Below are 27,130 nucleotides of genomic sequence, written 5' to 3'. Positions count from 1 at the left end.
CAGTTGTCTTCTCCTGTTTTAGTTTGTCAGAAGTTAATTCCTTTTTAACTTCTGATTTCTCAGTATCAGACTTTACAGCTATAAACTTAACAGGTTTTAAATTTGGCTTTTGTTTAACAACTATAGGCTTAATATCTACAGTTCCTTTATCATTCTTATCCTCTCCATAACCTAAGCCCTCTTTCCAGTTTTCACTACTTAACTAATTCTGAGTTGTTCTGCTAGAGTTAGTCCAAGTCCTGATAATCTCTCTTTCCTTTTCTAACTCAGCTTTTAGAGATTCATTCATTTAAAGTAATTCATCCCTAACATAGAAAGCATCATCTCTATCTTTCTAAGTTTGATGGAACATGACTAACTCTTTTTCTAAATAATCATTCCTCTTTTTGCAAGCAAGATTTTCAGAAGTTAATCTTTCACATGTTAAAGTTTGATCTCTATAGCTAATGAACATGTTTTTAAGATATCTTCTCAACTCATTAATATCATCAGTATGAAAGGCATAAGTAGTTTGAGGTACCTTTAACTCAGTAGCTTCAGAACTGCTTTCAGCACTTGCCATATCAGCATTTGCCATCAAGGCATAATTCTCCTCACTTTCAGAATCTGAGGTGTCTGTCCAGCTTTTGTTCTTTGTGACATGAGCCTTGCCTTTGTCACTCTTCACTTTCTTGCAATCAGGAGATATGTGGCCTTTCTCACCACAGTTGTAGCATTTGACATTTGTATAATCTCCTCTATCAGACTTTCCTCCTTTGCCCTCAGATTTTCTGAAATTCTTCTTATCAGAACTTGATCCTTTCCTGGAAAACTTCTTTCCCTTCCTGAACTTCCTGTATGCAATCTTTGTGATTCCTTTCACCATAAGGGCACACAGCTTCATCATCTCTTCATCAGCATCCGTCTCAGGCAAGCTTTCAGATTTTGAGTCATCATCACTATCAGAACTTGATGACTCAGTATCAGACTTTGTGAAGAGAGCTTTACCCTTGTCTTTCCTTGAGGTAGCTGCCTTGGGGGATTCTTTTTCAGCCTTAAGAGCAACTGTCCTTGACTTTTCTCCTTTCATCTTGCTTCTTTATTCCATCTCAAGTTCATGAGTCTTGAGCATCCCAAAAATTTCATCAAGAGTCGTTTCATCAAGATTATAATTGTCTCTTATTGTTGTTGCCTTCAAATCCCAGCTTTCAGGAAGAGCCAACAGGAATTTAAGGTTTGAATCTTCAAGATCATACTCCTTATCAACTAGTGATAAATCATTCAAGAGTTTGACAAATCTATTATATAAATCAGTCAATGACTCATTAGCCTTTGAGTCAAAGTGTTCATACTCTTGAGTGAGTATTGTCTTTCCGTTCTTCTTAATCGTATCAGTTCCCTGACATCTTATTTCCAAGGCATCCCATATCTCCTTCGCAGTCTTGCAGTTTATTACCCTGTTTGACATTACATTATCAATGGCACTATGTAGTAAGTGTCGTACCTTAGCATCCTTAGCAATTGATGTGATATCTTCAGCAGTGTAGTCACTCTTCTCCTTTGGTACTGACTTTGCTGCTTCACCTGCAACTGCAACAGCGAGCTTGGTTGGTTTGTGAGGCCCTTCCTTGATTCTATCAAGATATTCTGGATCTGTTGCTTCCAGATATATGGTCATCCTCACCTTCCATATGGGATATTCAGATGGTCTCAATATGGGAACTCTAATAGCCTCATATCGACTATGGATTTGTGTCTTTGGAGGTTCTTCAGTTTTGGTAGGCTTAGTTGGAGTTTCTACTTCAGACATGATTGTTTTTGGATCTTAAACTGTTTGTGTGTTAACAGATAGGCTCTGATACCACTTGTTAGGTCACACACACTGTAGAGGGGGTGAATACAATGTATAGCACAATCAAATCGAACTTTAATAAATCAAGTAATAGAAAATAAACTTTATTTAAAACAATAAACTATGTTACAGTATGGAACTGTCCTCTCTCAGTGATGAACAAATATCACGAGAGCTGCTAGGGTTACAATGAATAATCTTCTCGATAATGATAACACTTTTAGTGTAAACCCTATATCTGTGTTTATATACTACACAGTTACAAGATAATCGCTAATTGATATGGAATATAATTCTGCTTCCTAAAATATATCAATCAGATATCTTTTCTTCCAAGTATTCCATTCTTCACGGAATTCCTTCTTCATGCATATCTCTTCTTACGTTTGTCTAGATCTTCTCTTCCTGTAAATCAGCTGCCTTCCTTATCTGAATATTTCCTTTAAGTCCTGATATTATCTTCTGATAAATATCTCCTGAACCTTAAGTACTGATGACTTAAGTTTTGACTTCAGTATAAGTACTGATTTCAGTTAAGTACTGATTTGTCCTGTTTAAGTAAGATCTGAAAACTAAACATAAATCATATTAGACATGACATTATCAAATATATCTAACATAAAATATGATGTTACAAGAAGATGGTCAGAATACATTTTGAAGGCTATAAGAGATCTATTCAGAATCTCTGGTACAAAGACTTCTCATTACAGTTCAATGATTACTGACGGTGATGGAAGAGAAATTCCTATGCTGAAGAATTCTGCTAAAGTGGAAGTTATTCTGAAAGGAAGATGCTTATCTTATAATGAAAACTCTTCACATCCTAAGGTTATCATAGTTGGTGATGGACTTGAAAGAACATCCATTCAAGCTCTCAGAACAACCAGTTATCAAATAGGTTATAGTAAAGAAGAAGAACTGATGCAGGTCAAAGCACAGCTAGCTGAAGTTCTGAAGAAAGCTGAAGATAATCTGATAAATGATTTTGTTAAGAATCATTATGGATTCAGATTGATTCAGTGATGTTAGTAAAGCTGGATGTTTTGTAAGTTGTAGTTAATAGTCTTATTAAACTCTTATTGCATTTGAACTTAAATGTTTTTTACATCATCAAATCTATTAACTTGTACATTCTTGCATAATTTACAAGTTGGGGGAGATTGTTGGATATATTTGAGATGTCATGTCTAATATATTTCATGTTTAGTTTTCAGATATTAACTAACAGGAAATATCAGTTCTTACTGGAATCAGGACTTACTGGAAGTCAGGACTTAAGGATATCAGGACGTAGATTATCAGAAGATAATATCAGAAGATGGATATCAGAACTTAAGTACTGGAGGACTAACAGTTAAGGAAAGAAGCTGATTTACAGGAAAGAAGATCGAGACTAATACAAGAAGAAGATATGCATGGAAAGAGTTAGAGGACTAGAAGAATTATATAAGATATCTGATTGATATATTTTAGGAGACAAAATTATATTCCATATCAATTAGAAGTTATCTTGTAACTGTGTGTCTATATAAACACAGACATAGGTTTATACTATATGTGTTACGATCATCGAGAAGATCATACATTGTAACCTAGTAGCTCTCGTGATATTTGTTCATCACTGAGAGAGAACAGTTCCATTGTAACAGAGTTTATTATATCGAATACATCTGTTTTCTGTTACTAGTATTCTAAATCGATTTGATTGTATTCTACACTGTAATCAACCCCCTTCTACAGTGTTGTGTGACCTAACATACCAAACTTTTAATGTTTTGTCTATTATAATATACTAGCTTAATACCCATGCGATGTACGGATCGCACAGATTTTTTTTAATTTATATAATTTTTTTTTTTAAAAAATGAATTCAATTCTTAATTTTGTTCATTTAAAACTTTAAATGATAAGATTTCATAATAATTATATTAGCAGACGTATATGTTCAACATTTAAACTTATTTAAAGGGATAGCATTGATAAGGGGGAAATTTTATTATAACGAAATTATTATTTTATTGAGGGTAAAAATATAATGTCTCATTATGTTGTGACCTTACAAAATATTATTTTAGCACGGTGATTACTAAATCGATTAACTATAATTCTATAAAAGATATTTGAAAAAGACAATATTACTAATTGAACGTTATAGTTTCATTGATAATTCTATGTGTATTTTTATAAAAATGATACTTATGTTTTAATTAAAATTTATTTTTTAGTTCACATCAATATGATACAAATTATACTTAGTCTAATATTAATTTAATTTATCTCGAATCAGTGGTTTATATTATTTTATTTTATCCCGATGCCCAATACACAGACCAAATCAAACTAATTATTTTTAGTTTAATTTTAAATTTTTTTAAGTCTGGATCAATGAGATAATTTTGTTTTAGACTGAATATTTAGTATATATAGTTTTATTTTTGTTGGTCGAATTATATTTTTATTTTAGTTTTGTATTATTCTGAATCAATTGTATAATGTATTTTTTATCCTGAATAAATAAAATATATTATTTTGTTTATCCAAACTCATTAGTATATTTTTTTTAGGAGAATTGATAGTATTATTATTTTATCTTAACTCAATTCGCATGATATATCAACTAAATCTTAATAATTATATTTAGTTTGCTTAAATTTAATTTAGCCCAAAGTAACAAATTAGAATAAGATTGAACTCGATTTGAATTAAAATATAAATTGGTAGAAGAAGTTGAATTTAATATAAATTTTAATGATATAAAGTTCGATATAAAATAGAATTGAAATTGGTAAAACAATAGAGGAAGTTGACTTTAATATCAATTAGAATTAGAATGGATCGACCCAATAATTAGAACTAGAATAATTAAGTAAGGGTAATTAAGTAATTTCAGCAAGTACCGACCGACCGACTACCAAACTTTTAATGTTTCGTCTATTATAATATAGTATATAGATGGGCTCTTGTATTTACATAATAACGCGCACACCTTTCATTTACGTTCATTTACGTGTGCACACCCAAAATTCACTATGAGACTAAATTGATTCTGAGATTAAAATGCTCTGAAACTCCTTTACATGTTAAATCAATTATCTAGCTAATTACTATTTCATTTTATTGAAAATAAAGTTAAGATTTAGATTCCTTTCGGGTGAAGTGAAAATAAAAGTAAAATGACAACACAAGTTTTATTTTGATCAAGTTGATAAATTGCAATCTTCACAAACTAACAAAAAAATAGTGGAGTGGGTATTTAAGATTGTCAGTTTTGGGGGGCGCACATGTTGACGGAGGAATCTGGTAACAACAAAGATTGAGGTTTCTCGCCGGAACTAAGATTTGTGACGGTGGTTCTTTTGTCGGAAACTTAAGCGGTGTGTGGTTGATTGTGGTTGTTTTAGGCTGAGATTGATCAGAGTAAGTGGTGGCTCTCTTATCAGCTCTCAACTTCCTACCCTCTCAATGTGCCTACGTACCCTTTATATAGGGATCAAGCCTGACGTAGTTCTCATAGAACAAGAAGTTAATGAGTTTAGACTTCTTACTCCCAAACCCAGTAGAAGCCCATCCGATATCCATCTTCCGCTAGCTTTAGGAATGTCCAACTATGAGGCCCAACCGCGAAGGCCCAAGGCTCGTCCGTAATCGTAGGACTTCACGGATAGTGTATCTCCCTGCGCAAGGATAACACTCCGCTACAACTATCTCCCTTGATTTACGAACGCAGGTATAGCCACGGTTCACCCCAAATGCCAGACGCGTCCCTGTCCCATGAATGAGGATAACCCACCAGATAGCAGGACAGGTGATCCCAAGCTCTTGGGTGCAAAGTGCGGGATGACTCCAAAGTTCTCCAACGAGGACACCCGTTGAATACAAGAACAGAGCTCCCAAAGCACACACCAAAGTAAACCCCACATCCCCAACGAGGACACCCATTGAATACATGAGGAGGCCTTCAATCATCAGGCATACCCCTGGAGGCCTTCAAGCTTTTCACGGACATCCCCCTCCTTGACCGTCTCAAGGAGGGAATTCTTCAAGGAGTACCTGCAACAAATACATTAGTAAAAATAACCCCCATTGCTCCTCTCCATGCAAGCTTTATCCTGAATTCAACATCAAAAGTATATAGATCAAACACAGGACGCGTCCTCACCCTTTGGGCGCGTCCTCACCTCCATAAATCCAAACCTGTTTCCTCATTAACCGTTCCTTATAGCATTCAAGATAACAGGACACGTCCTAGAATATAGGGCGCGTCCTTAACCTTATTAGACTTGCACCGTCTCCTCTAAACCATCATGCACAACATTTCACCTTCAATGACGCATCCTTGCTAAAGTAGGCGCATCCTAGAGCGTCCATCACCATAAGATTTCATCTGCCAAGCACTTTCATAAACATTGACGCGTCCATAAAGCCTGGGCACGTCCTTCCTTGACCATGCACTCTTCTCGCCTCGTAACATATCCCTTCTCAAGTAGGCGCGTCCTGAACACTTGGACGCGTCCTCACTTTCACAACGCAATACTGAGTTTGACTGTAATTAGCCCGCGTTTGACCCGAGTCAATCCAATGCCAAATTTTGGGTATAACAACTACCCCCCAAATTCCATTTGCAGTTAAAAACAAAATTGGAATTTCTTTCCAAGCAAAATTTGGCTCAAAATAGGTGGACGCGTCGTGACAGGAAGACGCGTCTCACTTTCACCTTCTTCATGTGGTGTACAGCTGTCGTCCTTAGGGTCGTCCTTCTTCTATAAATACCCTAGGTTCACCATAATTGCACCTTATTCTATCTTCTTTTCTCCGAAAACCACCATTACCGCCGCTCTCAAGCTTTTGAGCTCGAAACCCCGATGATTTAGCCGGTCATTCCCTGATTTCTTTAGTTCAATCCACTCCTCAACTCAAAAGGTACACAAATCTTCTTTTACTTTCTTATTTACTTGAGTAAATCGAATTTAATGAGCAAAAAACCCGTTCATATGCTTCAAGTTTCCATGCACCGTTCATATGTAACTGTCTCATACTTTGCTTCTTCAATCATGTAGTCGCATGTTTCTAGTTTGTTTTTCTGTAGAGAATTTTCCCAAAAATCGACTGTAATCGATTAAGACTTTATTACGCTGCAACCATAACTGACGCGTCCTCCCATCAGGGCGCGTCTTACATCTTATTATTTAAGACACGTTCAAACTGCTCCGAGCAAGTAGTGTAACACAAGGCTAGTAGCATACTAGGACGCGTCTTTTTTCTACACCCTTTGCGGTAGACTTCTAGGACGCGTCCTTCCATATTTCCAGTTTTTTTTTAACATATGGACGCGTCCTCAAATATTTATTCATTCTCTTGCAGCTGGAGGACGCGTCTTCCTTCTCACCATTTCATCCATTCAAAGCCCTCAACAAACGCCTTGGAATCTACTCCCCACATCTGATCACTTTTAAACCCGACTTTCCCGAAATCCACAGGACGAACTCCTTCCTTAGAGCAGAAAGACACGTCTTTGGTTCCCTTAAATCAAAAAACTCAATAATGTCTGATTCCAGCTCCGATTCTGTAAGTCATATGTCATAGCCTATTTGTATATTCGAGGATTCAACTCAACTCAAATAAGAATGTAATAAGTAAATAGTGGATCGACCGTCAGAGAGATCTCGCAAAGTAATATCTGTCAAAGGATTCAGAAACAAGGTTCATCTACAGACTTGAGGAGTTAATTCACTGGAAGAAGTTCAAGAAGTTGATCATGCCTCAGTGATATAAATCAAGATCGTGGATTTAATCAAGTGACAGAGATCTCGTCAGAGTATCATTAATTACAAGGATTTAATCTGAAGAAAATCAAAGCGTCAAAGTCAAGACATGAAGAAACGTCACGGAAGTTAGTCACTCATGAACCAGACAGTACATCGAGTGTCAACGTTGAAGTGGTGGAATTGATTCATAATTTTCAGTGATTTTCAGAAGATTTGCAGAAGAATGGTTGCTGCTCAAGACTAGAATTAATTCTCTATTAATTAATTAAGTCATCTAATTTAATTAAGAAAATAAATTATATCTGCGAAGAATAATTTATTTATTAATTGAATTAATTGATTAATTAATTCTCAATTAATTCTAGGAATTTTCAGAAGTTTAATTGGATTAAATTCAAGCATTAAATCAGCAAGACAATTGAAAATGAACTAGCATGACAATCAGGATTGTCATACCGATTGTCATGCTAGGCCATATTCAATTGTCACACCGAAAGTTACTCTAGGAGGATGATTGTCTTGCTAGTTCATTCTGATTGTCATGCTAGTTCATTCAGATTGTGTTGCTAGTTCATTCAATTGTCTCACCGAAAGTCTTGCCAGCTATAGGATTGTCATGCCAAGTCAATTCTATTCGTTTGTTGATTTAAAAAGAAGCAGAGAAGCAGCAACTTATTATTAAGAACACAGAAGTCAAGAAACAAGGCAGAAAAGAAAATCAAGAAGAAATATTTCATCTTTTCATCTGCATACTTCAAGATTAAATTTCTAGATTGTAAAGTTAAATCCAATCCACTAGAAATCTTTATCTTGCTCTTGTGTATCAATCTAGCGGATCAAAATCCCTAGAACTTAATCTCAAATTGCGTTTAGCATTTGAATCTATTTTATTACAAAAATAGAAAAAGTTCATGTCGAATTTATTCTAGATTTGTGATAATTAATTTGAGATTAATTCCTTGTAATCGATACAGTTGTTGTAACACCTTTCAAGTTTAATAATATTTTTATTTAACTTGAATTTTGTTTTACATTTTTTATTCCGCATTTAATTCGATTATTCGGTACTGTTTGTATTCAACCCCCCCTTCTACAAACACATTGGGACCTAACAATTGGTATCAGAGCCTTCTGATTAACGAACAAATCAAGATCCTAGACTTTTATGATTTTTCAACTCCTTGAATTTTTATTTATTCAAAAATTCATAATGACTTCACATAAAGTTGGAACCGTTAAAATTCCACAATTTGATAAAGAGAATTATATCATGTGGAAGAAGAAGATGCTATTATTCTTACAAGTTGCAAATCCCAAATATTCAAACTTGTTAAAGAAGGGTATAAAAACTCCGATGGTTATTGAACCGGAGGTAATAATAGATGGTATGGTGACTACTGAAGCTAGAACCTATCCAAAAGAGCCTGAAGATTTTACTCCTGCTGAGAAGGAAGAAGCCTCCTTGGATGCCAGCCTTCAATTAATATTAATTGATTCCCTTGATCCCTTGATGAACAGACATGTGATGAACTGTAAAAATTCCAAACACATGTGGGAAACTATTGAGGTGATTAATGAAGGCACAGAGGAAGTTAGGGAGAACAAGTTGGAAATCCTTACCTCTGAATATGAACATTTCAAATCAAATCCAGGAGAAGGAATTACTGAAGTGTTTGAGAGGTACAATGCGTTGATCAACAACCTGAACATCAATGGAAAGTATTATTCAATCAGGGAGGTCAACAAAAAGTTCCTTTTAACACTGCCAGCTCATCTTGAACATAGAATCACTGCCATTAGAGAAGCTAGAGATCTGAGTGAGATTTCTTTGGACAGGCTCTATGGAGTGTTAAAAACCTATGAGTTGGAGCAGATTCAACAGAAGGAAGTCTACGGGAAGGATAGAATGGTCAGCACATCTACTGCACTTGTAGCTGAAGGTCAACAACAACAACAATCTCAACAGTTAGAAAGAATGGTACAGTTTTCCAAGGGTGAGGAAAATGAGTTAGTAGCAGAATATGATCCTCCTACTACAAATCAATCAAGTGATGATTTTTATTCCTTGGAAGAGCTGGAGCAATTGGAAGATGAATCAATGGCCCAAATTGTCAAGAGATTCTCCCATGTCAGATTCAGGAGGAATCCCAAGCTTAAGTACAAGTCCAACTATAACAAATTCCAGAAAGGTGGATCTTCATCCTCTAACACCAGCAGTGGTGGGTACAAAACAGGGATGGTTGATCGAAGCACCATTAGATGCTATAACTGCAATGAGTTGGGACACTTTGCCACAGAATGTAGGAAGCCAAAGCAAGTAAGAAAGAACTCTGAAAGGGCTTATCTGGCAAAGGGAAGAAGCTGGGATGATACTGACAGTGAAGATGAAGATGAAGGAAATCTTGCTCTTATGGCTATTGATGGAAAAGCTTCATCGTCAAGAATAGAGGTAAAACTTTCTGATGCTGAAATGGTTTATCATCTAAGAGGTAACTTAGATTGTGCACGTCGTGATAATGAACTGTTAAGTTTACAGATCACAGACCTTGAGAAAGAGGTCAATGAATTAAGACTTGTGCACATTAATCAAGACAAATTAAAAGAACAGGTATCTTTTCTAGAGAATAGAGTTGACTGTTATAGAAAACTCGAAACTATTCTCAAAGACAAGATCACCGGTCTTGAGACTAAGGTTAGAGCCTACTTCAATTCTTGTTCGAAGGCTAAAGAGTTCTACAGTAAGCAAGCTGTTAATCAAACATCTGGAATAGGATATGATTACAATGCTGCTATTGGAGAATTAGGCATAAACTCCCCTCCTCATGTTTGTGCTAAAGGGAGGGAAGTACCACATGTGCTTAAGGGTGTTGATGAACCCCTCTATAAAGCATCAATTGCTGAACCATTTGATGCGACCTCTTCTGTTATTCAAGAAGAAATACGTGCTGAGGATCATGCTTATGAGAAGATTGTTTCCAAGTCAAGTGAGTCGAAAGTTCCAGTCAAAGTTGTGAAAGCAACTGAGACTAACTCAGACACACATGAGTTGGATAACAATAATGCCATGTCTACCATGCATAAATTACCTGCTGTTAATCACTCTCATAAAGCATGTGGTGTTGCTAATTGTATGTCTTGTGCTTTTAATATGATGTATGCTTATTTTAATGGTAAGCATGTGTCTAATGATAAGACTACTCCTCGTCAGCATGTGAATAACAAGAAACATGATAGGTCTAAGACTGCTAGTCCTTCTAAGGCTAGAAAGGAGACATTTGTGCCTAAGCTTAAACAGAAATTTGTTAAGGCTGTTTACAAGGTCAAATGTTCAGTCATTGAGAAAGTTGAGACCATTAAGATTAAAAATGTTGTTTTGCCTGACAAAGGACAGTTCTACAAGTATGTCGGGCCCAACCAAGTTTGGGTTCCGAAGAAGGGTTAATCCATTTGTGTTGCAGGGCATTAAAACAGGTGAAACCGGAAGTGTGGATTCTTGACAATGGATCATCAAGACATATGACCGGAGATAGAGCCCTGCTATCAAATGTGGATTGAGAAAGCTGGCCCCCTGATTACCTTTGGAGATAACAGCAAAGGTTTATCTGAGGGATATGGCTGTTTGCAAGCTGGGAATGTTATCATTGTAATTTTGTATATTGTGCTAGGTTATTATCAGGAAGCAATATCTAACATATAGCACTAGTGACGAGACTTGAGAATATTACGACATATCAGACACCTGCTGCACATTACACTTGGAATTGTACTCTAGTAAGATGTGTACAAGTGTACTGCTGGTTGGTGAGTTAAAAGAGGAAGTCAGTGCACCACAGTTCATGGACTTTGCAGTTGCAGATCTATTGGACTATGCAATCTCTTCTTCAATCTCAATTCAGGTTGGTATGAACTAGTATACTGCTCAAGCAATCGTCAACGACATGGTATGGCACTCTAACAGAAGTTATAATTTCATATGAACTAGTAGAGTCGTCATATTTATAACTCTTTTATCACTAAGCACAATCATATTGTTTTATATGTGCAGTGGTATATTGATTATGCAACATAACAATTAGTATCTAAAGTACTTGACAAGTATCGGTCAATGATATCTTGTTAACATTATGTTGCAGATATTTGTAAGCTTTTGACATGAATGAGAATTACTTAGACTTTACCCTAAGTGATTCATGTTTTATCAAAAACTCATTCATATTGAAAAACAAAATCAAACTTCTTTCTACATTAGTGATTTCTTATTTCATGTAAAATCTTTTGAAATCACTATTGTAAATCATTTTATCTCTATTACCATATGTTCTGTGTTACAGGTTCAGTCTCCAATGACCTTCTTTCATTGACAGTCATGAGGTTGAAAACCCACAACGTCTATCCCAGACTGTAAAGACAAACACAAAAACAGAACCAACCAACACTCTCTTACCACTAAATGTAGTATGAATGAGCGTGAGGGAGATAGTGCCTAGTGCACCACATAAGGAAAGGTTCTGTAGTCAACCCAGTAGCTCTGTCTCATATATAGATGAGTAGTATTTAAACCGAGACAACTGCTAGCCCCCATACATCTTCTCAAAAAGATGTAATGGCTGAAAAGACACAAAAACAAGTTACTAGATTCATTCTCTCAACAGGGTGAGTCTATTGAATTTTGCCTGTCGGCCAAGGTATCCGATGTAGTGTCACCACTTCAAACATAATCAATTCTTGATGCACAAGGAGAGGTTACACACACAAAGGATGAGTTAATGGAAACAAGAGTTTCGACCATTTTAAGGTCAGATTTGATTGTTTAAGGTTCGTTAATGGACCAATTGCCTTTACAGGTGTTAGGAGAGGATACTGATCCAAAAGCCATATGTCAGTGGTCAGTGTCTACCTCCCCAGGCTTAAATCCCCTGGATGCATCTGCGGATAGTGGATCTGACATAGGTGCAGATCGGCAACTTGTTGACAATGATTCAGATATTACCTGATAAGTCACAAGGAAATGTCTTCACAGACATTAGAAGGGAACCTTGATCTTTATGCTAAAATCTTTGGATCATTGTTTACCTTCCCAGAATTCAAATCTGGAACCCTAAAAGGGAAACTATTAACTTGTAAATTATGACTCAGATTCATCTGACGAGTTTAACAAGGATGGGGATTTGTGAACTCCCATTGCACCACCTGTGACCTCCTTAAGGATGGCTAAGGTGATTTTCCTTGCAGGTACAGCTGGATTATTGATCTATGAGAGAAGAGTGATACACTTGTGAGAAAGAGTGTAAACACGAGTGGAGAGAAGAGTGAAACACATGTGAGGTACACTAAACAGAATCACACACTCACAGTGAGGAAGAAAGAGAAACTACTTGTTATTTCTTTTCCAACCAAGTGAAATATGAGAACTCCTTCAGACGACGGCATACATTCCTTCTTTAAGGGGGAGATAAAAGCTTAAGTAATAGTTTGGAGGATTCCTCAACTAAGGGGGAGAAATAGCAGGGAGGAAGAAAAAGATCCTAAAAATGTACACTACACACCATTGTTGTTTGTAACTACGGATCCTATTGTACGGGAGAGGTGGTAAACACAAGGTGATTTCCTAGTAAGGGAAGAAGCTGTTAGGGGAGTACCATTGGTTTTTATATGCGGATCCTATTGTACGGGAGAGGTGGTAAAACGAAGGTGATCTTCTTTAATCAGTTGATTCTCATAGGGGGAGAAGCAAGAGATATGGGCTTCTCAACAGGAAATGTGGTTGTACATGTGAAGATGGAACTACTTGAAGATATGTTCAGTCTAGAGGAACATCTACTTGGAATCTGGAAAATGTTAAATCTCATCCAGAACTTTTCTGCTATTTACTTTGCATGTATGTTTATATCTTTTTCTTATTTGTTAGTTGAGTTATCCTCTAGGTATTTGTGTGTTATTGTCTAACAAACAAATAGGGGGAGATTGTAAGTCATATGTCATAGCCTATTTGTATATTCGAAGATTCAACTCAACTCAAATAAGAATGTAATAAGTAAATAGTGGATCGACCGTCAGAGAGATCTCGCAAAGTAATATCTGTCAAAGGATTCAGAAACAAGGTTCATCTACAGACTTGAGGAGTTAATTCACTGGAAGAAGTTCAAGAAGTTGATCATGCCTCAGTGATATAAATCAAGATCGTGGATTTAATCAAGTGACAGAGATCTCGTCAGAGTATCATTAATTACAAGGATTTAATCTGAAGAAAATCAAAGCGTCAAAGTCAAGACATGAAGAAACGTCACGGAAGTTAGTCACTCATGAACCAGACAGTACATCGAGTGTCAACGTTGAAGTGGTGGAATTGATTCATAATTTTCAGTGATTTTCAGAAGATTTGCAGAAGAATGGTTGCTGCTCAAGACTAGAATTAATTCTCTATTAATTAATTAAGTCATCTAATTTAATTAAGAAAATAAATTATATCTGCGAAGAATAATTTATTTATTAATTGAATTAATTGATTAATTAGTTCTGAATTAATTCTAGGAATTTTCAGAAGTTTAATTGGATTAAATTCAAGCATTAAATCAGCAAGACAATTGAAAATGAACTAGCATGACAATCAGGATTGTCATACCGATTGTCATGCTAGGCCATATTCAATTGTCACACCGAAAGTTACTCTAGGAGGATGATTGTCTTGCTAGTTCATTCTGATTGTCATGCTAGTTCATTCAGATTGTCTTGCTAGTTCATTCAATTGTCTCACCGAAAGTCTTGCCAGCTATAGGATTGTCATGCCAAGTCAATTCTATTCGTTTGTTGATTTAAAAAGAAGCAGAGAAGCAGCAACTTATTATTAAGAACACAGAAGTCAAGAAACAAGGCAGAAAAGAAAATCAAGAAGAAATATTTCATCTTTTCATCTGCATACTTCAAGATTAAATTTCTAGATTGTAAAGTTAAATCCAATCCACTAGAAATCTTTATCTTGCTCTTGTGTATCAATCTAGCGGATCAAAATCCCTAGAACTTAATCTCAAATTGCGTTTAGCATTTGAATCTATTTTATTACAAAAATAGAAAAAGTTCATGTCGAATTTATTCTAGATTTGTGATAATTAATTTGAGATTAATTCCTTGTAATCGATACAGTTGTTGTAACACCTTTCAAGTTTAATAATATTTTTATTTAACTTGAATTTTGTTTCACATTTTTTATTCCGCATTTAATTCGATTATTCGGTACTGTTTGTATTCAACCCCCCCTTCTACAAACACATTGGGACCTAACAGATTCCATGGACCATGTTCCCATAATTTCAAGAATGGAAAAGAAGGGAGTCAAAAGGCAAAGAACTCCAATTCTCCATACAAGGGCCGCCATCGAAGATTGGACGGACGACGAAATTGTCCCTACTACAAGCCAAAAACCTCAAGGAATGGCTATTTCTGATATGGACGCGTCAAACACACAGGACGCGTCATCTTCTCAGGGCGCAGCTCCTTCTGGGGACGCGTCCCCACACAGTGTAAGTGAATTCGAAAGAAGGAATCCTGACCCTGAGACGTATCCCGTATCTCCTCAAAAGTCTGATCCTCCCCTAGAGCATTAGGAACCTTCAAATGTAGAAATAGATTGTGACTGGGCGAGGCTCGGTACCCTTACTGAAGCAGAGAAGAATACCAGAAGGAAAAGAGAGGGTAAGCTGGCATGCGTAGCTCTTGATTCTACTGCGTCTGACCTGGAGATCCAGTGGCACATGAAATACTACGACATGGAAGGCATCTGGGCGCGCCCTCTTCGAACCATGAGGCCACATATTTTTAACATTGGGAATCAAAGGATTCCCCGAATGGTGCTTACTCCAAAATTGATTTCTCTAGGCGTGGGCGCGCCCTTGCACCCATACATTAAGAACATCCTGAAGTGGTATGACGTCGCTCCGATCCAGTTGTCTCCAAACTCATACAAACTGGCTTGGGCTTTGTACATGATGTATCACAACCTCAGGCTGGGCGCACCCTCTATGAAGAAATTCAGCTTCTTTTTCAGCATAAGAAAATCAATTCCTGGTTATCACTTCTTCATTGTCAACAAGTGGCTGAACAACAAGGGATTTAATGAGGGCAAGATCAGCCATGAAAGGGATTGGAAAGAACCCTTCTTTTATATCTATGACGTCAAGAGATCCCGTGTTCGTTTCAACCTAGAACCAAGTAAGTGACTCAAAAAACATGTTTTCATACACTGGACGCGCCCTCCTGGTATGGCGCGTCCTCCCTTTTTCTTTAACAAATTCTTACCATCCTTTATCTCTAGACAAAAGAGTCCAGAAGGAACTATCAGGGAAAAGGAAAAAGAGGGCAGACAAGGTTCTCCAGTATGCAGAGAAGCATTTTAACCTCAAAGACATGATTACAGAAGACAACCTCAAGCTAGTGGGCGCGTTATCACCCCGGGTTGGCTCTATCTGCAAGTTCCGTGAATTTCATAACGGCAAACCTGTTCTCACAACTTCAGAAAAAACCAGGGGCCTCAGTGCCGCAGAGGTGGTCAAGATTGACATTAGTAAGCAATTCAACTTAGAACAAGGTAAGTTTAAGTGAGGGAGGACGCGTCACAAATTTTGGACGCGTCCACAGCTACAAAAATTAGCTCCCCATTCAAAAAATGTTAACTTTCATAAGAATCAAAGGTGTTTCATGCACATACATCTGCTAAGGGCGCGTGTTTTCACAGGACGCGTCCTTCTTGTTCTATATTCCTACAGCTTGTGTTTTCCATAACCTGTCATAACCAACATGTCTCTAGGAAGGGCGCGCCATATGTGTAGGGCGCGTCATTCTTTGCTTGATACATATATAAATTACTCGTGTCTTTCATTTTCCTTGTTATATCTTTATGCATTTATTCATTTTGGTTACCATCTTTTCATGTACCTTCTTACTTTAATCTGCCATGCATGTAGAATTTTATATCACAACATGGGCGCGTCTTGCTCCCTGGACGCGTCTTAATGCCTTTAACTAATATCTTTTCCTGTTTATATCACAGATATGGCCTCACTCCCCAAAGGATTCACAATTGGGGCTTCCAAAAAACTAAGGGCAAGGAAACAGGCTCCTACAAAGGTTGATTCAAAAGCAAAAACCCCACCTCCTATTGCAACTCCTTCTCCTCCTCCCAAGATAATCGACACCACTGTGCTAGACATTCCTGAAAGCGTGGAGGACGCGCCCTCAAAGCGTCAAAAGACTGTCCCTGATGACCAGTCTTTCGTTCTCAGATACCTGGGTGCATCCTCTGTTGGGGATTTCACAGAGGATGAAGTCAGAGGTTGGACTTTTAGAACAGAGCAGCAAACAGAGGAGGCCATGGTGAGGGCTGCAGCTGAGCTTCACCTGCATGCTAGGCAGAGTGCTAACATGGCCGCCAGGCTCAGGGCGCGTCTTGTTGTTACAGATACTGCGAAGAGCCAGGCCGAAGACAAAGTTAAATCTCTGGAAAAATACATTACCCTACTTGCCCAAGAAAAAGATGCTGAGATCAAACGTCTGGAGGGGGAGAGGACGCGTCTAGAAACAGAAAAAGCTATTTTGGAAGGCAATGTCTCCTCAATAGAGAAGCAAATGGACAGCGTCATCGCCCTGAATTCCACCATGCAGCTGGAGCTTGACACCCTGAATGATGATAGGCTGCATGGATGGACAGAGGAGAAAAATCTAGTTTACCAGCACGGCTTCCAAGCTGGGTTTGAAGAATGATGCTCTGGGTTCATTGCCAATGACCCAGAGTATACATTCTCAAAGTTTGATGCAGATACCCAGATATGGGTAAATGATTTCAGGGTCAGGGCCGCGGACTCTATCAAGAACAAGAGGATTTTTCTAGGTTTAGAGGAAGAGGACGCATCCCCTGATCCTGCTCCACTTCAGACTCGGCCTCCCCCTGCAGAAGACCAAGACAAGCCACAGGACGCGCCCCCTACCTAGGACGCGTCCTATGTTTTACATGCACTTTACTTGAACTATTTTAAGGGTGCGGGCCCCTTGAAGCCTTGCAAATTGTAGTGTCTATTTTTGAACTTCATTCGCTTGTACTTCTTTATGAAGCCTCTTTGCCTTACCCATGCATATTTTTACTTCAGTATTTTATTTTGCCATTCATATGGACGCGTCTTATGTTTAGGACGCGTCAATTTTTACCATTACAAGTCAAGCGAATATCCGTTATGGGCGCGTCCTCTCAGTTGAACGCGTCTTTTTAAAAAATATACAATCATGGCCCCATGTTATACCTGCGTATTTAATCAAGGTACAAAGCACAAGTGGGCGCGTCTTATTATTTTGACGCGCCTCACCTTAGATCCAAAAATACATCATCCTTCAGGCAGGACGCGTCCGTAGCAAGGACTTTTTCTTTTTCAATTATGTTTTGTCAAATTTATAGTAACATTCAACTTAAAGGAGCATCAACCAAGATAACTTGAGCGCGTCCTTGAAAATAGTACACTTCCTAGTTCCATTTTTCTTGAGTTTCATTGTTCCTTTTGACAACCATTACTTCAGTTATTATTTGTATAAAGCTCTCACTTAGGGCGCGCCCTATGTTTAGGACGCGTCATGCAACTAAGCAAACCAAGCAAATATCTTTTTGGAAATTTTCAAAATTTTATTTATAATGCGCTCTGGTGTCAAAAGTGTACCAGTCCCACGGCTACTATGCTCTGTGGGGAAATTATTTCTAAAAAATGACCCTTCAACTAGTCCCAAAGTAAGTAGTATATGCACTACCCCCCTAGGCTAGGATGAATTTATTTAATTCTAGCCTATAATCTGGTCATAACCCAAAATGATAAAAGAACTATGCAAGGGGCCAAAGCCACGCCTTACTGGTAATACTTTCGGAGATGTTCTGCATTCCAAGCTCGCGGTACTAGCTTCCCGTCCATATCTTCAAGGTGATAAGTCCCCTTCCACAGGATGGACTTTATTCTGTACGGTCCTTCCCAATTAACTCCAAACACTCCATGTTGGGGGTTCTTTGTATTAGGCATCACTTTCCTAAGTACCAAATCCCCCACCTTCAGTAATTGTCCTTTTACCTTCTTGTTATAATACCTTGCGGCGCGCTGCTGATACGCCGCTAGCCTTAGCTGAGAATTTTCCCTCGTCTCCTCTAAGAGATCTAAATGAAGCCTTTGATTAACCTCAGCATCTTCTTTCCCGTAACAATCTCTGCGAAGTGATCCCGATCCAACTTCCACGGGGACCATAGCTTCGTAGCCGTAAGTTAGCATAAACGGCGTTTCTCCCGTAGGAGATCGCGGCGTAGTGTTGTATGACCACATCACCTTCGGGAGTTCTTCAGTCCAATTCCCTTTACGTTTCTCCAGCTTGGTTTTGAGGGTATGCTTTATTATTTTGTTAACAGCTTCTGTTTGTCCATTGCTTTGAGGATGATAGACTGCCGCAAACTCCTTCTTGATTTTCAACTCCTCACATAGCTGTCGCAACTCCTTGCTATCAAACTGCTTTCCATTGTCGGAGACAAGCTTGTAAGGGATTCCAAATCTACATACAATTGAGTTGAAAACAAAATCTCTGATTTTCTTTGCGGTGATAGTAGCCAGTGGCATAGCTTCCGCCCATTTAGTAAAGTAATTGACCGCAACCACTGCATATTTGACGTCTCCTTTAGCTTTCGGCAATTCCCCGATAAGATCAATTCCCCACATGGCGAACGGCCACGGGCTTGCCATAGGCATCAAGAGTGTCGCCGGCATAGACGAGTAGTTTGCAAAGCGCTGGCAGCGATCACATGCCCTAACGAAATTTGTAGCATCTTCTCTCATTGTGGGCCAATAATACCCTTGGCGCAAAACTTTCATTGCCAACGAACTACCCCCCGAGTGATTGCCACAGATTCCTTCATGCACCTCTCTTAGGATGTAATTTCCTTCTTCTTCTTCAACACACCTAAGCAGAGGTTGGTTGAACCCTCTTTTGTACAGGACTTCGTCGTATATCACGTATCTTGCAGCCTGATAGCGGAGTCGGCGAGCCATAAACTTATCCTCGGGGAGTGTTCCCTTGCGAATGTAAGCTAGAATGGGCATCATCCATGTTTCCTTGGGAGCCTCATCCACTTGCATAGTTTCTACCTCTGGGATACTAGGAATCTCCTGGATTTCAAGGGGGATGGATCCTAACAACACAACCTCTTGTTGCGACCCCATTTTTGCCAAAGCATCCGCATTACTGTTCTTCTCCCGCGGAACACATTCCAATCTAACTTCTTTGAACATTCCAATCAGGCGCTGTGTACATCTCAAGTATAATTCTGTTCGTGGGCCTCGCACTTGAAATCCCCCGTTCACCTAATTCACTACCAACTCTGAGTTACTTCTTGCAATTAAGTTCCGCACCCCCATTTCCAAAGTGATTTTCAGGCCATTAATCAGCGCCTCATACTCCGCATCATTATTGGTTGCATAAAACTTGAAATGAATGGCGCTCATCAGATGGTGGCCTTCCGGAGATACAAGTACTATACCCGCACCCGCTCCTCCATGGTTAACCGCCCCATCCACATGCAAGATCCACCAAGGATGCGGAAACTCTTCCAAAGACTCCTCAGAATGAGGCGGATGCAGCATTACCAAAGCTTTATCATCTATTTCAGAATCAAATTCCAACAAGAAATCGTCTAAGGCTTGCCCTTTTATTGCTGTTCGAGGTACATATTCCAAATCAAACTGTCCCAACTCCACAGCCCATTTCAGCATTCTGCCTGATGACTCTGGTTTGTGCAGAACCTGTCGCAGCGGGTACGCTGTACGAACTTCAATTCTATGGGCTTGAAAATACGGTCGTAATTTTCTTGACGCAAGAATTAGGGCGTAAACCAGTTTCTCTATGCTTGTGTAGCGAGTTTCAGCGTCGTGTAACCGCTTGCTCACGTAGTACACTGGTGATTGTTGCCCATCTTCTTCTCTTACCAGAACTGCACTGATCGAATATTCAGAAACTGCGAGGTACAGTATTAGAGACTCCCCATCCAACGGCTTTGACAATATGGGAGGGTTTCCCAGTTGCTCCTTGATTCTTTTGAAAGCATCTTCACATTCTGGCGTCCATACAAAGTCTTTCCCATCTAATTTGATCGCCTTAAAAAATTCCTTGCATCTATCGGACGACTTGGAAACAAATCGATTTAACGCGGCGATTCTCCCAGTCAAACTCTGCACTTGTTTCACATTGGTGGGTGACTTCATATCCATCAATGCCTTGATCTTTGTGGGATTGGCCTCAATTCCCCTGTGGTTGACAATGAACCCAAGAAACTTGCCCGACTCCATGCCGAACACACATTTTTGTGGGTTTAATTTCATACGAAACCTCCTCAGAATGTCAAACATTTCCATCAAGTGCTTGATGTGGTCACCCGCTACCTTGGACTTTACCAGCATATCATCCACATACACTTCCATAGTTCTTCCGATTTGATCCTTGAACATCATGTTTACCAACCGCTGGTAGGTCGCGCCAGCATTAATCAATCCAAACGGCATTCCTATGTAACAGTTTAACCCCCTATCAGTAATGAAAGATGTATGTTCTTGATCGGGGCCATACATCGGAATTTGATTGTAACCGGAGTATGCATCCATAAAACTCAACAATGCGTGCCCCGCCGTTGCGTCAACCAACTGATCGATTCTTGGCAACGGGAAGCTGTCCTTTGGACAGGCCTTATTGAGATATGTGAAATCCACACATGTTCTCCACTTCCCGTTCGGTTTCTTCACCAGTACCGGATTTGCAAGCCATTCGGGGTAGAAAGACTCTTTGATCAGCCCCACCTCCAACAACCGGTCCACTTCCTCTTTTAACGCTATTGCCCTTTCTCCACTTACCGGGCGGCGTTTCTGACGTATGCCTTTGCAATTCGGGAGGATATTCAAACGGTGACACATTACCTCCGGGTCGATTCCTATCATATCTGAATGACTCCATGCGAAAACATCAAGATTTGCAATTAGAAAGCGGGCAAGACTTCCTCTCATCTCATCATCCAACTGGGATCCCACTTTCAAAACCCTGCTCGGATCATTTTTATCAACTGGAATAGATATTATGTCTTCGTCCGGTCCCGTCTTTTCGGCGGGCATAAGGATCCTGGGATCCAAATCGAAATCAAAGTCTCGGGGGTCTTCGACTTCCACTTTCGCATCTGAGGGCGCGTCCTCGTTTGGAGAAGCATCAACCTCAATTTCATTCAAGGGCGCGTCCTTTTTTTGAGGAGCATCAACCTTGAGGTTATTCCCGAGACCTCGCAAAATCTCACTTCTTCCCTCCAACTTTTCCCCGTTAACTTCTTTCTGTATGATCGCCTCGGTATGGTTCACCACCACTTCCTCCACGCTACGGATCCTCGAAATACGTCCCCGCGTCAGAAAAGAGTTCCCAGAGACATTGGTTTCTTCCTTTCCGAGGCTTTCAACGAAGTAGTGGGCATGGACCTCTCCACTTGGTTTTGTATGAATATCTTCTACATCCTCAAATGGGAGACCTTTCCCTTCATACCTTCTTCTACGAAATTCCTTGACAGCCTTATGATAGCAGTCGCGTGACTCATACTGTGACCCTCTCAAACTACCAACCCCGTTTGGCGTTGGGAACTTTATCATCAAGTGGTGTATCGAGGTTATCACCCTGAATGCTCGCAACCAAGGTCTGCCGACCAGCACATTGTGCGCGGAATCCTGATCTAGCACCTTGAATTCTATCATTTGGGTAACCGACAAGGCTCCTTCCCCGAGTGTGACGGGAAGCCTGACAGAACCCATAACTCTCACTGCCTCCCCAGTAAAGCTATAGACGTGCGCATCTTCGAAATACATGTCACTATCTGGGAAACCCAGCTTTTTGTAGGTGCTGTAGTACAAGATGTTTGTAGAACTCCCATTATCCAAGAAGACTCGATGTACGTTCATTGCCCCAATGAGCATGGTAATCACCAGCGCATCGTTGTGAGGATGATGCACCCACCTAGATTCTTTTTCCTTGAACGTAATATCAGCGGACTCCCCCTTAAAGACCTTCGGGGGTCTATCTTCCAAGCTGTGGATGTTGGTGAGCGGTGGATGTCGCGCTTCTCTCGCGTTTTTCTCCAGTGCTCGATTACTATCACCAACAAAAGGGTGTCCTCCAAAAATTGCCCTGATACTGCCAGCCCTCTGGAACTTGACCTCTGCTGTTTTTTCAACATCCTCCGCCCGCGGGGGCTGTTTTTCATCCTTACCCTTGTCATCAAGTCCCCTGCGTCGCTTCACCTTGTCAATCCATTCTCCTAGGTATCCTGCCTTGATCAATTCCTCAATCTCATCCCGCAAGTGACGACACTCATGGGTGTCGTGGCCAGTAGACTCATGGTAGTCACAATATTTCTTCTTGTCTCTACTCTGCCAGGAAGTTAAACGGTCGGGCTTCTTGAAGATTCCTCTATCCTTATTTACCTCGAAGATATGATCAATGGACGCTTCCAGCGGTGTATAATTGCTGACTCTTCTCTCGTAGTTCGATGGTGGGCTCCATTCTCTCCGCGAGCTCACAGCATTTACCCTGTTAGGGCTTCTGGCGTTTCGCCGATAATCTGGGCTCACGGATCTGTCCCTTCTCTTGGATCGCCCCTTGGAGTTATAGGCATTGTCATTCTTTTTTGTTTCTGCAAGCGATTGCTCGATTGCTTTGAACGACTCCGCCTACGCAAGCACATCAGCCAACGACACTTGGTCCTTCCCTTGTAGGTGCTTCCAGAAATCCGTCCCCACACGCAACCCAGCTATAAGCAATATTTTCAATGTTTCATCAGTTGCACCCCTCACCAAAGTAGATAAATTGCAATCTTCACAAACTAACAAAAAAATAGTGGAGTGGGTATTTAAGATTGTCAGTTTTGGGGGGCGCACATATAAATGGATTGTGTGTATATATCACCAACCTAATTAAAACATCCCAATTATTTATCACATTATTTTATATAAAATTTTGTACTTAATTTTGTACATGTAGTACTACTGTAAAAAAATGGTTGTTCAGGTTATCATGGAATGTAAAATTTTGAAAAAAAATTGTTTTATAAAGTCTGTAGTCCTTAAATGTACTCAATAGCAAATCGATTTAAAATTTTGTACTCAATAGTAAATGTTGGAGTTCTTAAATTTATGTTTTGACCTCTTTTATTTTGTAGTTTCGGGGAGAAGTTAGTAGAGTTCTGGTAAGAGGGTTTTTGAAGTTTTAAAAAGAATTTGATGATAAAGTTTTTTAAACATTAATTCGGGGAGAACTTATTTCATTTATTATATCAATAATTTGTTGATTAATTCACGATTTTACTTTGTGATTATCGCTTATTTATTTGTATTGATGTTGATATTTTATTTTAAGATTTAAAGTATTTAGAATTTGATAAAAATACATGAGTTAGCTAAATTTGAAATATTTTATATGTTTTGAATAATTTCCGTATACGAAGCACGAGCTATATAATTAGTTGTCAATAAAATACGCTAATATCACCGTATTCAAACTCATGGGTCAAATACGAAGTCATGGTAACAAAATAAGCCATGTAAATTGATTTTGGTCTTCTCACTAGGTGACAACTTGACAGAACTAAAAATCATTTCTCTAGGCTTCGCAAACTTTATCCCGACTATCCTAACATCGTCTCATTTAATTGCCTTTAATTGTATGACTTGTATCTTTCATGTGTTTATAAGTCAGTTGTATGACCGTATCTTACTGTTCATGTAATCTGTATGTTCTTTTAAAAAAAATATGTAATCTGTATGTTGTTTCATGTTATCTTATTGTTTGTGTGTAATATGTAGATGACTATACGTTCACATGTAGCAACTTCAATAATATCCTATTTCAAGTTTAAAATATATCGACTTAAAATCTGTGCAATGCACGGATGCACAATTTTTTTTAATATTATATAATTTATAAACAAAAATATCTTGAATTGAATTTTTTAAATTTGTTCATTAATTTTTTTATTTCTAACTTTTTAAATGATATGACTTCGTGATGATTATATTAATACACGTATATGTTCAGAATTTTTAAAAATATTATTATAGCGATTTTATAGTTTTTTGAGAATAAAAATATAATGTTTGTATCTGTTGGAACTTTAACAAAAATATTATTTAATAGATATTATTACTTAATCGATAAATTATAATAGTTATCTGAAAAATATAATAGTACTGATTGAATGATATATTTTTATTGATCATTTTATGTGTGTTTTAAAAATAATAATTATTATGTTTAGTTAAAAGTTAATTTTTGGTTAATATTAATAGTATACGAATTATGTTTAATATGATATTACTTTGATTTATTCCGTATTAGTGGTTTACTTAATTTTATTTTAGCCGGGGCCCATTACTATGACTAAATTCAACTAATTAAATTTAGTTTGATTTTAATTTTTATGACCGGATCAATAAAATAGTTTTGTTTTAGCCCGAATAATTAATGTATGTGATTTTATTTTAGTTGGTTGAATTATATTTTAATTATTTTTGGATGACTAATATATATTATTTCATTTATCCTAGTTCAATAGTATAATTTTTTAGACGGATTGGTAGTATTTGTTATTTTTTCTTAACCCGATGCACATTATATCAACTAAAATTCAACTAATTATATTTAGTTTGCTTAAATTTATTTTAGTCTGAGATATCAATTAGAATAATATTTAAGTAAATATGAATTAGAATTTAAAATAGGTAGAAGAAGTTTATTTTAATATCAATTAATAATAATATAGAGTTTGATATAAAATAGAATTAAATTGATTGAGGAAGTTGACTCTAATATATATAAGAATTTGAATTAACCGATTGACTAACCTGCCAATTAGTTATAGAATAAATAATTAAGGATAATTAAGTAATTTTAGCAAGTACCGACCGACCGACTACCAAACTTTTAATATTTCGTCTATTATAATATAGTATAGACATACAATATAGATAGATTATAAAGAATTATGTACCAGTAATTTAGGGTATATTTAATTAACTTCAACTCCAACAATGTGTCTTATTTTATCGTATAGTTAATATTTTATTATAAAAAGTTTCCTTTCAGAGAAAGCGAGTGTGCATAATAATTTATTATAAAATATTATATAAGACAAGGAGAGATGTGACTTAAAAATAATATTATGCTAGATGCCTTTAAAATATTATAAAATATGGTGTTTAAGTGATCCAAGACAATGCCTTAAATTTGTATCTTATTATTAAAATAATAATATATTTGAATTATAATTAAAGAGAAAAAATGATTATAGGAGAGAGATATGTAAAAAGAGAGATAAATAATTTTTTTATTAAAAGAATGATATAGAGCATGTATAGTGGTGCCTTAAAAAGGAATCAAATGTGCTATTATTTTAAAATACCATTAGGATATTATTGCAATAATTATTTGTCTGAAATGCCTGATAATTTAACTTACGATAATATTTTGAAACCCTGGTGAACTTGCTCTAAATAAGACTTGAAGTTATCTTAATATCACTAGAATACTATTCAATCAACATTTTTGATCAAATACCCTAAATTTTAACTTAAATATCATATAAGGTATCTATTGAACTTGCGCTCACTAAATTAGATTTGGGGGCTTTGTTATAACTTATTTTCTTAAGAACTACCCAGTCCACGTCAACAAAAATAGAAAGCGCAGTCAACAAAAATAAAAGCTAAAGTGTACCTTACGTCAGGGGTGTACAGACGAACCGCTCAACCGCTCGCAACCGAACCGCATTTTACGGATAATCGCGAAACGCGGGTTGGTTGTGGATTTAAATTTTAAAAACCGCTTATTCGCGGTTTGGATGCGGTTTTAAATTCTTGAAAATCGCAAAATCGCAACCACAATTCGCAACATATATTTATAATAAAATATATTTCCAAAAATGTAGTTGATAGCATATAGATTAATAAATATACACATTTATTAACTAATATTAGATTAATGTTAAGACTTCGTTCATAAGATTCACAATCATTATAAGATATATAACCAAAATAAATAGAAAATATAATTAACATGTAATTTTATTTTTATCCGTTTCTTTTTTATTTTCTCTCACCTCCATATTTTTGTATGTTTTTAATATCTTGCTCCACACGGAGCATTAATTTTTATTTTGTTTTTGAATGTAAATTTATCACGTAACTTAAACTTGAATTTATTAATATTCAGAATTTATTTTTTTGCAAATTATTAATTATTTTAAAAAAAGTGGTTGAACCGCAAACCGATCCGCAATAACCGCAAATTCGCAACCGCAATTGACGCGGTTAACCGCAACCGCAAATACGGTTGCGGATGACAATTGCGGTTGCGGATGACAATTTATGCCAATTCCAATCCGGTCACCTAAATATATTAAAATATTACTTCCCAAAAATGTAATGAATTAAAAAGCTATTTCGCGGATGAC

At 37.6% G+C, this 27,130-nt stretch overlaps 1 protein-coding gene across 1 annotated transcript; it reads right to left on the bottom strand.

Annotated features, from left to right (window-relative positions):
• Positions 1 to 19,967: 19,967 nt before the first annotated feature.
• Positions 19,968 to 24,223, bottom strand: LOC141713979 (uncharacterized). Its single transcript, XM_074517530.1, has 4 exons — positions 24,161 to 24,223; positions 23,109 to 23,354; positions 21,405 to 22,925; positions 19,968 to 21,122 (listed from the first exon to the last, which is right to left on the bottom strand). The coding sequence occupies exons 1-4, from the start codon at positions 24,221 to 24,223 to the stop codon at positions 19,968 to 19,970; spliced, it is 2,985 nt and encodes a 994-aa protein (XP_074373631.1).
• Positions 24,224 to 27,130: the final 2,907 nt, after the last annotated feature.

Source organism: Apium graveolens, chromosome 3, assembly GCF_009905375.1.
Source record: "Apium graveolens cultivar Ventura chromosome 3, ASM990537v1, whole genome shotgun sequence".
Taxonomy (NCBI): domain Eukaryota; kingdom Viridiplantae; phylum Streptophyta; class Magnoliopsida; order Apiales; family Apiaceae; genus Apium; species Apium graveolens.
This window is presented reverse-complemented; position numbering and strand designations above follow the sequence as displayed.

What these genes read in the sequence shown, in the direction of transcription:
- LOC141713979 (XM_074517530.1), bottom strand. Translation starts at nt 24,223, where the DNA reads ATGGCTTATTTTGTTACCATGACTTCGTATTTGACCCATGAGTTTGAA. An exon ending in TTGAATACGGTGATATTAGC is followed by an intron (nt 23,355 to 24,160) that starts GTATTTTATTGA and finishes GTGCTTGCGTAG; the next exon opens with GCGGAGTCGTTCAAAGCAAT. An exon ending in CCATTGATCATATCTTCGAG is followed by an intron (nt 22,926 to 23,108) that starts GTAAATAAGGAT and finishes TGGATTGACAAG; the next exon opens with GTGAAGCGACGCAGGGGACT.